We start from the raw sequence: 16,116 nt of genomic DNA, 5'->3' as shown, positions 1-16,116 counted from the left end.
TTTGTCTGAATTAGTGATTGAATTACATCTAGGCTTATAATAATTTTTGGTACATTGTTCCATGTTGAAGTGGAATTAGTTTCATCGTATCAATGTTCCTATAATACTGTCACAGTTTCCAAATTTACGGTTCCAAGGGGATATTAATCAAACACTAGAATTTCAGCGTCTACGAAAAAGTTACAAGCTTCTAGCGTCAATTTCATTACGCCTGCGAATGTTTTAATCGTTACGTCTTAACAGAGACGCAAATTAGGAGAAAAATAATACTTCACATGGTTACGCTGATGCAAGTATCCTGGCCAGAAATCATCGCGATATTTCTGTATATTCGACGAAAATCGAAACTTAATGATTAATTCGCTATCTAAAAGTAATCTAGACATAGGCTATCAAACTAAATCGAGTTCTAAATGGGCACCCATTCGTCTCAACGCCAGTATGGTGTTTACCGCTTTAATCCACCTCTTCTTGATGACATACCGCTTTAATCTAATTTTACAGATCGGATTCTCCAAGGCCACGTCCAACCATCGGTGTTCTAAGAGTTGAGTAGCGGATGGTCTTTTCCTGAAGCAAAACAATCGATCAAATTTACGATTATTTCTAAGCAAATCGGTTGATATCTTAAGCATGGCGAGAGACAAAAGCGTTCGTATACATAGTTGGGATGTAGAAATAAAATGAGAACTATTTTCTATTGTTATTACACAAACGAATTTTAACGTAGTTATTTGGTAACTTGCAATGAGACAAGATTCGCATAATAGTAACATCTTGTCGAGACAAAATTGTTCGTGTAATACAATTAATTGATTTCCTTCTCTTCTCTTATTGACGTACAATTAATGTTAACAGTAAATTTAGACTAATAAAATTAAGAGAAATCTGGTTCTATATCTTCCCAGTCTTTAAGATCTTCTTTTGACGTTATACGGTATCCATTTATGGATTAGTTTTTGTTCGTGTACATTTGAATCGTTTAGAAGCCACGTTAATGAACTTCACAGATCGGAAGGTACAGGAGAATGATTATGTTGCTTGCGAACACTGTTTCTTCGATCTACTTCGGAATTTATCGTTATTTGTGTCATCTTCTTGCGACGAACGAATTTACGAAAGTAAATGATTTGTTCATTGAGAATTGAACGTTAATCATGTACTTATATAATGAAATGACGAAATTCATAAAAAGTGGAGTAATGCGCAAATTGGTTTCCAGCAAGTTCATACATAATATACAGTTACATGTAGTTAAATATACTTAGTACAGGAAACATCTCTTCTTCTATTTTTACATTTCAACTATACGAAAATTTTTGTCTCTTACTATATATTCTTCCCTTTGTTGCTAACCAAACTGAATGCGAAAGGAATATTTTCTTGGAGACCAAAGAAAAGAATGAATACACGTGTCGATTATCGAAAAATTTTAATAATCATTCGTTTTTTTTTTCTAAATCGAACATAATAAATTTGACAACACGAGCAATTCACCAGGAACTCACGTATTTACTTGAATTCGACACAAATGAATTCAAATGAAATTGCGCACTCATTACAAACTCTTCAGTTCCATCCAAACCGGAAGTAGCAACGCTATTTGTATACATTAAACAAAAAATAATCGTATATCTTCACTGTGTCATCCACCACCGTCTCTGTATCTTGTATTGCCCTGAGAACTTCACAATGGCGAACGATCTTCATCGTCGTCGTCGTCGTCGTCGTCAGAAACGACAGGCAAATCCAACGTAGCCATCAACTCCACTAACGGAGTCGTCTCAACGATGTATCGAACTCGACGTGGATGAACTAACGTTAGTCGCCGTCGACTTTTGTTGTTTCGATTGGAAATATTCGGCCAAAGAGTTCATCGTTTTTCTAGCAACAGATTCCTCGCCACACCAATCGACGCTGACAGACTTGCGACCAACTCCTGACGACCTCGTGGCACCTTCCCATTCACCAAGCAAATGTAGCAACAAATCCTTGGTATTAGTAGGTTCATCCAGATTCAGACTCTTATGCAAATTACGAAGGGCAGAAATTCGTGGGACGTCTCTACTAGTCTCGCCAAATTGCTTCACTCGTGCGCGCCGCCACGGTGGAGTAAGATCCATCTCAACCTCATTTCTGTTAAATATTATTTCATTTTTCTTACTCGTTATATCTTCCACTTTCTTGTCGAAAGATTCCGACCTAACTGATTCTATAGAGCCTTTCCGGCTTCTTTCCTCCTCTTTCTTCTGCTTCGACATCTTCAACGAGGCGAACATATTCGCGGTACTGGTTTCCGTGTTCCTATCAAAACTACGACTACTATGGAACGTAGTTCCGTTGAGCTTCCTGTGTCTTACTATGCTCGACAATTTCTCTGCAATTTCGTTGCATTCGGTATTTTCAGAAACCAATCCGTTCCTCGAACGAACACCGTTCCTCTTGTCCCTGTCTTCGAGCGGCTTCTTGCTCTGTTCGCCAGTCTCCGAGGAGCTTCCCTCCTCGTTCGAATATCCGCTCGCTCCCGTCGCTATGGATCTCAGACGCTCTGATAATTTAATTATCTCATCAGCCAAGATGATTTGACTGGCAGGGTCGCCCCTTGACTTCTCCGTGGTGACGCCCTCGGAGGCTCTCCTCTCGAGACCGTAGCTAGGCACCGTCAGGAACGTGCCATAGCTCTCTCGGGGTGAGCCATCCGTCGCTTCCGACGGCGTGCTGGAGATACTGGCACAAGGCGACGGACTGTGACCTCCTAACGACACTAATTCCTCGTAATCGCGAGTCGAATTCTGTTGAGTCAACACGCACTGAGGAATATCTATGATGTACGGGCTGTCAGGGTGCTCACGCCAGCGCTCCACGAACAGCCTCAGATTGTCCTTGGTCACGTCCAACTCGTCTACGCTGCTCGTTTCCACTCGAGGGATTGGCAGATCTGGAGTCTTCGGCTTCGATATCGTCGCCGTTTGCTCGACCTGCTGCTGTTGCTGCGTCGTTGGCTTCTTCACCAACCAACGATGTTCCCTGCAGTGCGTGGCCGACATTCGTTTGCTGAAAGATTGGACAGCTCCTTCGTGAGGATGATCCAGGATCGCCAGGAATTTGTTTCGGATGTTTTGTGTCTCTCTTTCTCTGTTGCTTTTTGATTCTTTCTCTCTCTCTCTCTCCCTCTTTTTCTCTCTTTTACAAAAACATATATATATATGTGTGTATATATATATGTGTGTGTAGAATTTTTGCCTGTTCTCTTCTGAACCGGGAACGTGCAACTCTATATAGATTTTCAACGATGGAAGCGAATGGTTTGATAGCGATGATGAGATGGAAACGCGGGGAACACGTGTGAAGCTATAGAACGTGTTTCCTTGAATGGAATTCGAAAATCAGAAGCCAGACAGACGTCCCGAGATCAAGAAACTATATGTACGATGGATTTCCGCTTCCTTGGCCGCTTTTGAATGCTTTTTTTAGAAGCAGCAGGTCGAACGGATGTTGAGACTGTTCGTGAACGCACGGCGTACGAGAGTAATTCGATTCTTCTTCAAAATGAAGTTGAGAAATTGAGTATTCGATTCGATTCGTTGAACGCACTTGCGTGCTTTCTGTTAGCAGTTTAATTCAAGGGAACGTAAAATCGTAATTCGTGCTGAAATCATTGATTTACGCAGATTAAGACTGACGTTTGAAAGTCGGTAGTAATTTATTGATTTTGCTTGGTGATAAGATATATCGCTTCCAGTGAAAAGCAACATATTGAAGATGAAGGAAACATGCTCGGGATTAATCAGACACAAAGGGAGAGAGAGAAAGTCGAAGAGTAACCGTGAAAGAGTTACAACAAAAACGCGAGCGTAACTGTCCAGATAATCGAACGTTCGAAAGAACTTGTTTTTCTCTTCATTTGCTTAGGTCTTACTTCGAATTAAATTCAATCTCGATATCTTTTAATTAAGAAATTATTTAGAGACCGATTAAGAAGTTTGAAATACGAAAATGTAACATAATCTTTAGAGATCTATCGCGAAGGACGTAGTATAACGAACAGAATAAAAGCAATCGGAAAATAGTTTAGCAATTTTCTTTCCATTGCAATTTTCATTACGCCATTATTATTTTATTATCTCTATTATTAACAACTATTATTTTATTATCTCAAGTTGAAACAGAAGTTACACTTGATTACGTATCGGAATTAAAATTACAATTCCTTCGTGAGTTTTGCCTTCGCCTTCGACGTAAAAAGTTCGCTAAAATGATATCGCTTTTAATTTTTAATTTATAAACGCCTAGAGAAACTAGAGTTACACGATTTCAATATTTAACGAGAAATCCTAATATTTATCCCATTTGCTACATAATTAATTTTTAGTCTGCTAGTTTCTATGAATATTCCATGATTTGTTCATATTCTTTAAAATTGCACAGTTTCAATATTTGCAGTAACTACACGATCAATTTTTAGTCTTATCGTTCCTGTTTGTATGAAGTGTGCACGTAGGAATCGTATTACACGCCACAGTTGGAAACATTTGCCATGAATTACCCTACTTAACGTAATCCGAACAATTCGAAACAGTGGATCATTTAATCGAGAAAATGGAATAAGGTGATCGAAGGATACAGAAAATGATGGCTCTGTTGAATTTTCTTGGCAAACGATGTACGTACAGTGGAAGACAAGAAAGTTGTTCGTGTATTTCGTTATCTGGGCAGCTGCGTTCATTAACAAGTTCTGCGAACGTGTCAGTGTTCACGTTCGTCTTCTGTCAATCGTAATTAGCAACGTGGTTCGGATATTTTAGCATAAATCCACGTCACCTTGGTACGACGTAATATTTCTCAAAAATAACAAGCGATACGTACTCTTTGTCTTTGACTAGCAGACAACGGATAAAATCCTTCGCGTCTTCGGATATATTGGCGAATGCGTCATGATCAAAGTCGTACTTCGCGATGGTCACGTTCGCCATTGTCTCGATGTCTGTGTCCCCCATGAACGGTGACAAACCGGATAATCTGAAAATAGAAATAAATAATTTGCTTACGTCTCTCGTTGTAATTTGCACGGAGTAACGAAATGTGAAAGATCTTTAATTTCTTCGTCGAGGAACAAACGAGAAATAATTTTACTGGTACAATCTACAGTTAAATCACCAAGCGTTAAGTTTATGTTCTTCGCGTTGTTAGAAAATAGAGCTGTGGAATGCGAAACGCGCTTTACACGTTTTTCGCCGAAGGCTACTTGCCTAATGTTTGTAGTAGAAGCAGAATTTTTTTAATAGGCATTTACGGAGAAGTATGTATCAGGGTTTATATGTATATATGCAAGATAGATAAAATAAACAAAATTCTATGTTAAATTTAGTAGAAATTACGGAAGAATACATTTAGCGCGGAGAATTTGAGAATAAAACAGTTTGAAAATTTAAAGATTCGAATATTTCAAAGTTTACAAGTTTGAAGATTTAGAAACTAGAAAATATAGAAAAACATGGATTAATCGGAAACGTGTCATTCTCTGAATTCGTAAATCTTCTTTTTCGAAAAATCAAAAACATTTATTACACGTATATTTCAAGCATTGTCGATATTTCTTACTTGCTGTTACACGTTTCTCAAATATTTATGTTCCTGTTTTTCCATGTAAAGTAAACGGATCGAAATTGAAGGGCAACTTACAATACGTAACAGATGACGCCTATACTCCACATGTCGGTACCATAACCAATCTGATCGAAATTTACGACTTCCGGTGCAACGAACTCCGGCGTGCCAAATAGAACTTGCAACTTCTTCTTTGGATCGTACTCCCTCGCCAGGCCGAAGTCTATGATTTTGATCCTATTACCCTCCTTTGTCAAACATAATATGTTTTCAGGCTAGAAACAGAGAGTATATCGTTTACCTCGTCGTCATATTGTCAAATGTGAATTAGAAAGCGAAATAATGTAATTATACGATAAATTGTGAAATGTAAATTAAACCGAACTAAGCGATAAAACGCTTTTAAAATTCATTAACTATAGCTTCTATTTAATAACTCTGTTCATTTATGTAATAAACCAGATATACTTCGGAGTTAACACGCAAATTACGTTAGTATAACTATGAATGAAAAATATACAAAAAATACATTTACTGCTACTAAAATGTGGCTTCTCCTCGCTAGTTGCGTATCTTTTTCATAAATAACAATCTTTCTCATAATACAGTTTAACTGAGAATTTCTATGACGAAAAACACATGCAATTGCCAAGGAGAAGTCCTGTTTTAGTAGCAATAAATGTATTAATCGTCGAATAACAAAGCTCAGCTGTACCAATAACGTAAATCGATATTTTTCAATATAATTTACCTTTAAATCGAGATGTAAAATATTCTGTCGGTGAACGAACTCTATACCCTCGCAGATCTGTCGCATGAAAACGGCGCAGCTACGCTCGGTCAACACGAAATCGTCGTCTATCACCCTCTCAAATAGTTCGCCGCCTTCGATCCTTGAACATACGCGAAAATAAGCATAATCGATATGATTCCTCTAAAATGAACACATTTACTGTATTAAGAGCTTACAGTTCCAAAATTACGTATATCTGCTTGCCGGTGTCAATGGCATCGTAGAGCTGAATAAGTCGTGGATGTTGTAACCGTCTCATAATTTCCACCTCTCGTTCCACCGATCGCTTGTCCTCCTTTTTCGCCGTGTTCACCACCTTCGCGGCGAGCATCAAGTCGCTTACTTTCTCCTTACATCGATAAACGGTGCCAAATTTTCCTCTGCAAATAGGTACGATCTCGTTTCACGTATCTGTACACCTAAGAATCCGTAGAAACTTCTATCAAGGCGATTTCGATCGCCTCGTTGTCTTTGCTTTCATTCGTTAATTTTAAAATTATGCGCGATCGTACGCACGGTTTCGTCAAAATGATGGCTTTCAAATCTATCGTTTGTACGGTTACCAAAAAATATGCAAATCCGTGCGATTCGTAAAATTAATAGTTGATTTTTATTTAATTGGAGTCGTACAGGCAGAATATTTTTAGGTACACTTTAAAAGTTGGCAAGTAATTACCAGTTGTGCAATAAAAGTGTTAACCGTTGTTTTATAGATGCTTCTCGTTACAACATTCATGTACAAGTTACATTTACTGTGCAAGTAATTCGAGCATTTATGCACGTTTCTAAACGGCGGTATAATTTCCCAAATATCTTTTCATCTTTCTGTAATACTTGTAATTTTCAATTTTCATAACTGTAGTTTCAAATATCTTTCTAGCCTTCTTTGAACTTCTTGTAATTTTTTTCTAATCTTTCGATTAATTTCATTTCACTTCGATACATTTTTCTATCCTAATCTCGATTTCCTAGAACATTTGAATTATTAGAACGACTTAGCGACAGTAGCAAATATTTACCGAAGAAAGGAATTGACTTCTGTCAGTTATCCAATAAACCATCTTCACCCGTATGTTCTTTGAGACCTCGTAAGCCTCGTAAATTATAACAATTCACTCTTGATACTGCGCGAAATCAAACGTTATTTTCGACGAAAAAAATCGTACCCCAGTCTAAACGTGTACAATCGCTTTCACTCGAAGCATAAACACGTTTCATGTAAATTGTTCGGCGGACAGAAACGCATTAGCTATTGTTGATGCATGGTAATGTGCGTCAAACATCGAAAGCTATACTCGTTACAAATATTCTTGAATCATTTTTAAATATCAAATTTTACGATAGAGTTGAGTTTCATTGGTAACAAAATTCAAATAAAATGGAACTCATTAATGGTAAGAAGATGCTTGCTGGAACCTTGAAAATGGGATAAAATAGACGGTTAAATAATACATGATAGTATGTATTTCTTTGTAGTCTTGCAATAGTAAATGTCAGCGTAATAAATCGTGGTAACTCGAGAACATTTAGGTATGTGAAGGAACAGAAGAAAAACACCTTGTTAATATTTCATTGAACGTCTCAAGAACGCCAACAGCAGTCGCATTCGTGAACTTTGACCTTGTTAACTCCAACATTCCTTCTTCTTATACAAACAAGACGCCTTATTCCTTTTTCTTATCGTAATTTATATTATTGTTAAAACAATTTATCCGAATTATCTGTTTTAATGAAAATTACATTTCTCGCGCTGATGGTAAATGGCACATCGATTAAAAGTTAAATGATTTCAAGATTATAACGTTATATCGTTTACGTACGCTCTTCGGTTTCATTTTTCAAGCATTTTTCTAAGTACGAGATAATATTACGAAAGATTTTCCTCCAGCAAAATTTTACTCAAAACGTTGACGTTGTACGTTAGGATGCCATTCTCGCAGAGAGAGTCATCGAAATCCAAGAAAATTAGGAATTTTGTATACAAACAGACGCGTCTCGATACTAAATAATTTCGCAAGAGATGAGTAATACGCGATATCTTTAATAACACGTTTCGAGTTTACTTAACCAGTGACACGTGGAAATGTGCAACAACACGGAAGAGTTTAGAGGAACGTAACTCTTTCGATTAAAACTCCAATCGCGTAAAGTTCGAATCGGAAAAGCTAAAAAATCACGAAGGCGATCATTTAAAAAAGAAGGATAAACGAGCGAATGGATTTTTCCCGATTAAATTGCAAATAGTTGCGTCCAATTCCGTGTTGTACCAAACAAAATAAATTTCTCGTGTCCACCTGTCGCGATTTCAAAATTTATCGCGTCTTGTTGTGCCAAGCAACACCGGCGAGAACTTTGACAATTTTACCGTTCATATCGCGCCAAGATGATTTGGCTATAAGTATAGTTACAAAGGAGATTATGCTCGCATTCTTTTCCACTCGATTGATATAATTTATTATGTTCTGCGTTTATAAATATGCACAGGAATCTCATGTTGACTTGGAACGAATCGAGAAAAATCTACGTGAACAGAGAAACCGTATGTGCCGCGTAGAAAGAAAAACCCGCAGAAGCATAGAATCAACCTATGGTTTTTGGAGCCTTGTTGAAACACGATGGTGTAACGTGACTGTCACGAAGCCAAGTTAGTGACTCATTGAGTTAGTAGAGCATACTATGGACGCAGAAATTACAAATTATCGCAGTGGAATGTTTGCCAGAAAATCGTATGATGCCGTGGCGAGACTGCGTTTTAATCTGCATTTTAATCAGTTGCGATGTGAAAAGCGATCCAAGAGTTCATTTAGAAGGAACAGCGTCAAAATATTTGCTGAAATAATTGGCGTGAAAATTAACCGCTACAGTTATTACTACGTTGTTATACGCTGTTTAAAAAAATTAAACAGCTATTTCCCATTTTGATCTTTCTGACTTCTTGTCTACGTACATTTTCTAATAATTCCCTTACGATCGATTTTTACTACGATCTCGTCAATCATCGAACCTATAAACTTTCTAGCTTCTCTTTACGATAAAATCATTCGTAGTAGCAATTTCGCAATTATTTCGAACAGTGTTCTAGTCGATGCGAAATTACTGCAACAGCGTGTTCTTCCATTGAGCAACTACGAGCCTCCAAGGATGTACATCAGGCGTATAGATAAACTATACAATACGATAAATTATCATAATTTCAAGCTAAGGAATAATCTACAATTATAAACGAACTCGAGTATACACAGATAAAGTGAAAAAGTGATTCAGCTAGGAACGTAACGTCGATGCTCGATCGAATCTATGTGTGAAGAGTAAAAGCGTCGGGATGCTGGGCGATTCGACGCACGAACGTCAGTCACTACGAAAAACTCATTATTTATAGACGTGCAAGGACCTTGATTACACATCGAACTTGGTGCAGCGTCGACTCTTTGCATACCTTCGTTATCAAGCTGCACAGCGCATTCGATTCATTTCGATGGCCATCCAGGAGATATTTTTCGCAAGTGGCTACGATTCATTGCAATGATTCACGCTATATCACGCACTCGATGGAAAATGGCCAATTCGACAGAGATCGCCGAACGATGAAAACGATTCCGGTTAATTGGAAAATATGATTTACGATTGTACAACTTGTTATTAGAATAACAGTCGTGCTCGATAATTCGAGATGGAGATTTTCTAGAAACTCGATGCCAGAAATATCGCACTGATCGTGAATGAAGTAATTTTATCACAGAAATGGTCAATGACTCGAGATCGTGCACCTTTTATTGGAATTTTCAGATATAAATGTTGAATAGAGTTTGCGTTATGAATGATTCTAATTTCGTTGCAATTATCGAAGTAAAGATTAAAGTACTATGACACGTCAATAGTGTATGTTGCGATAGTGATTGTTATAAGAAGTTTGTCATAATAACAAGAAATTGATAGAGCACGTACGCTTAGCGAAACAAGCGAATGTTCGATTAAAAGTTTGTTCTTCGATTCTGAATTTAATCACAAAATTCTTTCTCGACGATATCGTTAAAGAATCTTTAAAAATCGCGTAGAAATTCCTTCAATTCTTGAAACAATATCGGATATCAACATGTTAGTTTTCTATAGAGAATCCTCTGCCACTTTTCAGAAGCAAGTATTTTCTATTTATTGAGTCATTCAAATCGTTTCGTAATATTCCAATACATTTCGCCAATTATTATCTAATCATCTCGAATAAAAGAAATTAAAGTTACTTGATTATGTATCCATAAAAATTCAATTTATCGCTTCTTCGAATAATCTGAAATATTAAACCACGCATCGTGGACGAAGATCTTCCGATATTTCTCGATCGAAAACAATCATTCAGAATCGATGGTTCACTAATAGTTTGTCATTGACATTCAGATCTTACCTTTGGCACTGATCCATCCGTCAATACTTTGTGCGTGGTTAGTGGTTACGAATACACATCAACATTGTGTCTCGCAATTAAAAATAAAATCGTACCTTTGCGCCGATCCTAATCGAAAATAAAATTCTTCCCTTTGAAGCTCGATACATCCATCGAAGTAATTTCTCTGTTTTGACAACGTTTCCTACTTTGATAAATAACTACAAGGTATTTACCAATATTTTCTACGCGATATATATTTTGTTTAAAAACATCGCAGTAACATGGCATAAATCGGAATGCGAATAGTAACTGGAAAGCACAAACGTTCCAATAGTTTATTTCGTAGGTTTACTGGCTCGTGAAAGCGGCGGCGTTGCATGTAAAAATCATTCAGGTCCGAGTCTCATTCATAATGGCAGACACGCATAGTAACTGAAAGATTACGATGTATACAAGACAGGAATACCACGTTCGCCGGAAGGAATAAACACGTCAAGGTTTCGTACTTTTTCCTTCCTCTTTCTCGGACTCTCTTTCAGTCTCAATCCACCTCCGTCAACGGAAAATTTATCACCTATATCATCGTTACTCTACCTTACAAATATTTCTTTCCAATTGTTTTACTTTTGAAACCGCTTCCAAGTCGTTTCTCGTTATACGTGTAAGGTGTCTTATGAAATGAAACTTATCTCAACGAATTGCAACCAATACAATTTTTACAACATTTTCGCATATTAAACACGCGTTTGAAAGGTCAAACGTATCGCGTTTCCTACGTCTCGTTCGACTACCGTGAATCTCGTTTGTCTGATTCTCGTTGAAAAATTTGTTCGAGCGTTCAGTTGCGTCACAAAAGATTTTCAGAAATACAAAAATCGAGCATCGCAATAGCATTAACAAGCGACTTCGAAAAGGCTACTAGAAGCTTTGATCTCGTTTATCCATGTCAGTGGAGGTTGCGTCCTTCAAAACGGAAATTCCGTGTTCCTTGGAACGTTCCTCTATGCCTGAGGCATGCATTAGAGTCTCGGTACAGCTTGTATAATCATTGCGCAATACCAGCACGCATATTGTGTCAAATTCAGAAACAGCATGCCCAACCCTGCGGCTCGCCGCGATATTTGCAATGATCGTGTGCCTCTGTATGCATAAATTCGGTCGAGTGGTCGGCTCTGGAAAGTTACGTAGCGAATTTTACGCGTCTATTCCCATCGCGAGCGCCTAGGGTACGATGCGTTTCTTTGTTTGTCAACAATAAAAATACGCAAATGTGATACGCAAGGAAATCGATGTGCGATCATCACTCACCGTCCGATCTCAGATTCGATGTCGTAATGATCCTTGAATTCCACGCCCCGACGTACTGTCACATTTCGATAGGGGAAACTCGGCTCGAGCTCTGTAAAATACGAGAATTTGTAATTAATATCAAAGTTTAGATCGTTGAAATAAATTTTGAAATTGTAATAAATTACTGTAGACCATCTTTATTCTATTGGGTTGGTAACTAAGTGATTGCGGATTTTGTCATTAGGTATTGACAAAAACCGCAATCACTTAGTTGCCAATACAATACAATACATTTTCTGCTGTTGGATTAGATTATACTTTCTTACTCGATGTGTATTACGCTTATCCAGGTGTTTTCTATAAAAGATAACTTAAAAGATCAGACGTCGTAAATGCTAAAGTTTTTTACATAAATCGATCTTTTTCCGAATTTGTAAAACTGCATTTATAATTGCAACCGAATCGCCAACGATTACAGTAGCGGCTGATGCGATTATAAACAATCGATTAAAATTAAGAATTCACTGGTATTTTAATATTACGATTTATTCAGATATTTCTGACTTTGATCGTACACCTTTGTATCTAGAACGAAATTGTCTTGCAATATTAAATCGTTTTAATATTTGCATCAACACACGGTATGTTGATTTTATTAAATCCAGATGTACGTATCATCCCTAGAGAAGAAGAATGACTACGAGATAATTTTATTTCACGATTTTTCACAACGTTCTTCACATTTAAACGTATTCTTTTATTTGATCGGTTGGAGTAATAAAAATAGAGAATAACGAATAATAAATTCAATTCGTTCGTTCGATTTCAACTCGAAATAATAAAGTGAAATTATAAAAATTTCGAGCATTTTTTAAATTAACTTTGAATAAAGCGCGTGGAAAACGACCCTATTATCGTACGGAAAATTACTCTCTTCTGGAAGAAAAATGAATCGAATTAAAAATGGACAATAATTCAGAAACGTATATTCTTATAAAGAGAGTCAAATCGTGACACGTGAATTATTTCGTATATGGAAGTTTCGTCGCTCGAATCGAAAGCTGATCATGCTGAAACTCGACTCGAGTTCCGTTACCGGTGGCAACAGTTCCGGTGACAGACGCGTTCCTTTACTTACGATAAGAATTCGTCAAAATCATCATAGTTTAACACACGATGTTCGAAACGAACACCGAATGGCTCGTTAATTATCTATTTTTCGTTGAGCCTGGGTTACGAGGGAACCTCGCCAACTCAAGATTTCTGACATACAGGAAGCGGTGAACGTATATCGAATTGTCTCGCGTATAAATTTAGCAATTTTTGTGTCTCGACCGTGGTCACACTTTGATGTATAAGCTGCCATCGCGATCATGCACGATGTATACAATTATGCTACGCAAAAGCGATCGGAATTTAAATAGAAAATATAAATAGAAAGGCGCATGAATTTGTCGCGTAAATTTCAAACGAAAATCTAGATTGAAATTACAGCAAAGCAACGAATGAAAAACAAAGTTATTTCTTATATTAACTCACGACTATGATGGATCGTGATTCATATAAACGATAAATGAATCTCTCAAAAGCAAAATCCATCAAATCTGTTTTTTTTTTTTTTTTTTTTTTGTCAATTTTTCAGTTTCGTTACGTCGATTCTTAAGACACAAACATTTTTAATTATTTAGTTAGCAATTTAGTTATCAAATTGAATTACCGTGAGAGAATACTGTAAACAACAGAAGTTTTCGATTCCAGTGTAGTTGTAATAAAATAATATTTTCATTTTTCTCTGCTTTCCAATCTATGCAGTTGATCAATGTGACTTCTTAATGGTTGAACTATATATACTTTGCGTGGTTTTCTTTTTGTTTCGATACGAAATTCCTTCTTCGTTTTGAACAAGCATCTCCTGACGAACGCGACAAACGCATAGTTTCGTGCCGGCCGCGACCTCATTTCACCCTTTTGTACGAGACAGCTGGTTAGAAACATCCGTAGCCTCGAACGATTTCGGGGTTCATCGAGACCGGTCGTTTAAAAAGATCGGTAAACAACCAGTGACGCTCCAGCATCGTCCCAAATTCCAGTGAATCACTGCATTTATTTAAAGAAAAACCACGCTCAAAACACACTCTGCACGCTTCACTTGGATAAGAATGAAATCACCACGAGTATAACTAGCCAAAGAAAGAGGAAACTCAGTTTAACTCAACGAAACCTACATCGTTTTTCGCATAAAACCTCGACACTTCTTTCCTGCCTTATAGCATAAACAGATAACTTCGAATCGGCATAGCAGTCATACGCATCGTCCCTTTTATAGAAATTGTTGCTTTAACATTAACGAGTTATTAAAATAATCTGTCTAAAAGGGAACAATTCCACGTTCGAAATTCTCATTCTCTTTTCTCCCTATCTCATGCAAGTAAACATCTTCAAATCACTATATATAGTTTATAATAGTACATTATTCGTATGAGATAGAGAGAAAAGAGATTGAGAATTTCAAGTGTAGAATTATTTCCTGTTTGAATATATATATATATTTTTTTTTCACACACACCATCTCTTTCACATTTATATTTATTCAACGCACCAATCTAAATTCCAGTTAGTTTTAGTACCAGCAAAATATGTTTTAAAAGATTTCTCCTAAAAAGAAGCACCTCTAGGCTTAAAATCCTCGACACCAATCCTACTCACCATATACAATATACTATGAGAGCCTTACATCTTATTATATTTCAAAAATCGTTCGCGTCATTCACAGACAAAGCACAACGATTTTCGACGTTGAAAAATTCGACAGTTCTACACTCGAAACCCTCGACACTAGTCCTATTCACACCACATAATATACCATATACTATGGAAATTGCATATTTCCTTATATCTATCGTACATATATATATATACATTCCAACAATCGTCTGCAACGATTCACGAACGAATTACGATCATCTTCGATGCTCGACAATTGTACAATCGACATCAATCCTATTCACCACAAATAATATATTATACTTGAGAAAATTTTGTATCTTTGCATCTACATATTCCAAAGATCGTCCCCATCAAACGTTTCACAAACAGATCACGATGATCCTCGATACCGAACAATTTTACACTCGAAACTCTGCATACCTATTCACCATACATACGATAAAACTATAATTATTAAAACTTGATATCTATGTTCCAATAAATCATTCCCATCAAATATTTCACCAATAATCCACGACAATCTTCGACGCGATCGTAAGCATTCCATAGACTGGCACGCCGTTTGGTGTATCGAGCAATGCTTGGTCTCCCTTACCGCCCACCGGGTCAGTCTCGTCGACGCGTATCATCCTTTCGACGTCTTGGCTACCCTCCCCTAGTGCTCCAAGCCACCGAGGAACGGGTTGCGTTCGTCCGACAGTCGCTGGGTTGCACACGCGGACGATGATCGCGCTCGATCTCTCTCTTCTGGCGCTCGCCGATCCGGTGTACCCTAAAGGCAATTATTGACTATCGCGTTTGCGGTCTCGGGCGGCGAGTCCCCGGAGGCCGGCGGCGGGTGCCTCTTCTTCTCGGCTCGGACGGATTTAGATTTTCGGCGGACGCCGCGGATTCTGCTGGCGGGTCACGTGGCCAGTGGCGTTCCTCGGCGCCCTCCTGCTCCGCACGCGTTCTTCGCCAGCCTGCCACCACCTTCGATCGACTTTGTCCTAACTTCTAACGCCGGTTGGTTTTATCTTCGTTCTGGATTACACGATGCTAACGATTTCGATATCGGAGAATAGATCTAGGAACGGACGAGCGATTCGACGAGTCGTCGACGCAAGTTCTTGTTTGACTTGTTTCGCTCATTCTGCGTGCACGTTAGCGATAGGATAGAAAATGGGATAGGAAAAATAGATTTTTAAATCGACGAGTAGATTTACGAATACGTTTTTATGGAACTGCCGCGGAGTCGTTTTTTCTCTTCGTTCTGGCCGCGCGATATCAACGAACAGATTTTGGTATCGATGAATAGATCGATGAATGGACGAATTGC

At 37.8% G+C, this 16,116-nt stretch overlaps 1 protein-coding gene across 3 annotated transcripts; it reads right to left on the bottom strand.

The window, feature by feature from the left end:
• Positions 1 to 1,446: 1,446 nt before the first annotated feature.
• Positions 1,447 to 15,672, bottom strand: LOC117214693 (calcium-dependent protein kinase 16-like). 3 transcript variants are annotated; one of them, XM_033460918.1, is made up of 7 exons: positions 15,394 to 15,672; positions 12,090 to 12,180; positions 6,577 to 6,780; positions 6,359 to 6,500; positions 5,683 to 5,882; positions 4,867 to 5,019; positions 1,447 to 3,054 (listed from the first exon to the last, which is right to left on the bottom strand). In XM_033460918.1, the coding sequence occupies exons 1-7, from the start codon at positions 15,425 to 15,427 to the stop codon at positions 1,785 to 1,787; spliced, it is 2,094 nt and encodes a 697-aa protein (XP_033316809.1). In that variant the 5' UTR covers positions 15,428 to 15,672; the 3' UTR covers positions 1,447 to 1,784. The 3 variants fall into 3 exon arrangements, with proteins under 3 accessions (XP_033316809.1, XP_033316812.1, XP_033316811.1); XM_033460921.1 differs by lacking the exon at positions 15,394 to 15,672 and adding an exon at positions 15,219 to 15,369; XM_033460920.1 differs by lacking the exon at positions 15,394 to 15,672 and adding an exon at positions 13,210 to 13,666.
• Between the last annotated feature and the right edge of the window lie 444 nt (positions 15,673 to 16,116).

Source organism: Bombus bifarius, unplaced genomic scaffold, assembly GCF_011952205.1.
Source record: "Bombus bifarius isolate JDL3187 unplaced genomic scaffold, Bbif_JDL3187 scf7180000009243, whole genome shotgun sequence".
Taxonomy (NCBI): domain Eukaryota; kingdom Metazoa; phylum Arthropoda; class Insecta; order Hymenoptera; family Apidae; genus Bombus; species Bombus bifarius.
This window is presented reverse-complemented; position numbering and strand designations above follow the sequence as displayed.

Bases quoted from the DNA above. Each gene is read 5' to 3' on its own strand.
- LOC117214693 (XM_033460918.1), bottom strand. From the start codon at position 15,427: ATGATACGCGTCGACGAGACTGACCCGGTGGGCG. The intron at 6,781-12,089 runs GTGAGTGATGAT...ACCTATTTGCAG, and splicing joins ATCGAATCTGAGATCGGACG to AGGAAAATTTGGCACCGTTT. The intron at 3,055-4,866 runs GTACGTATCGCT...CCAATCTTTCAG, and splicing joins CTGCTAGTCAAAGACAAAGA to CAAACGAATGTCGGCCACGC.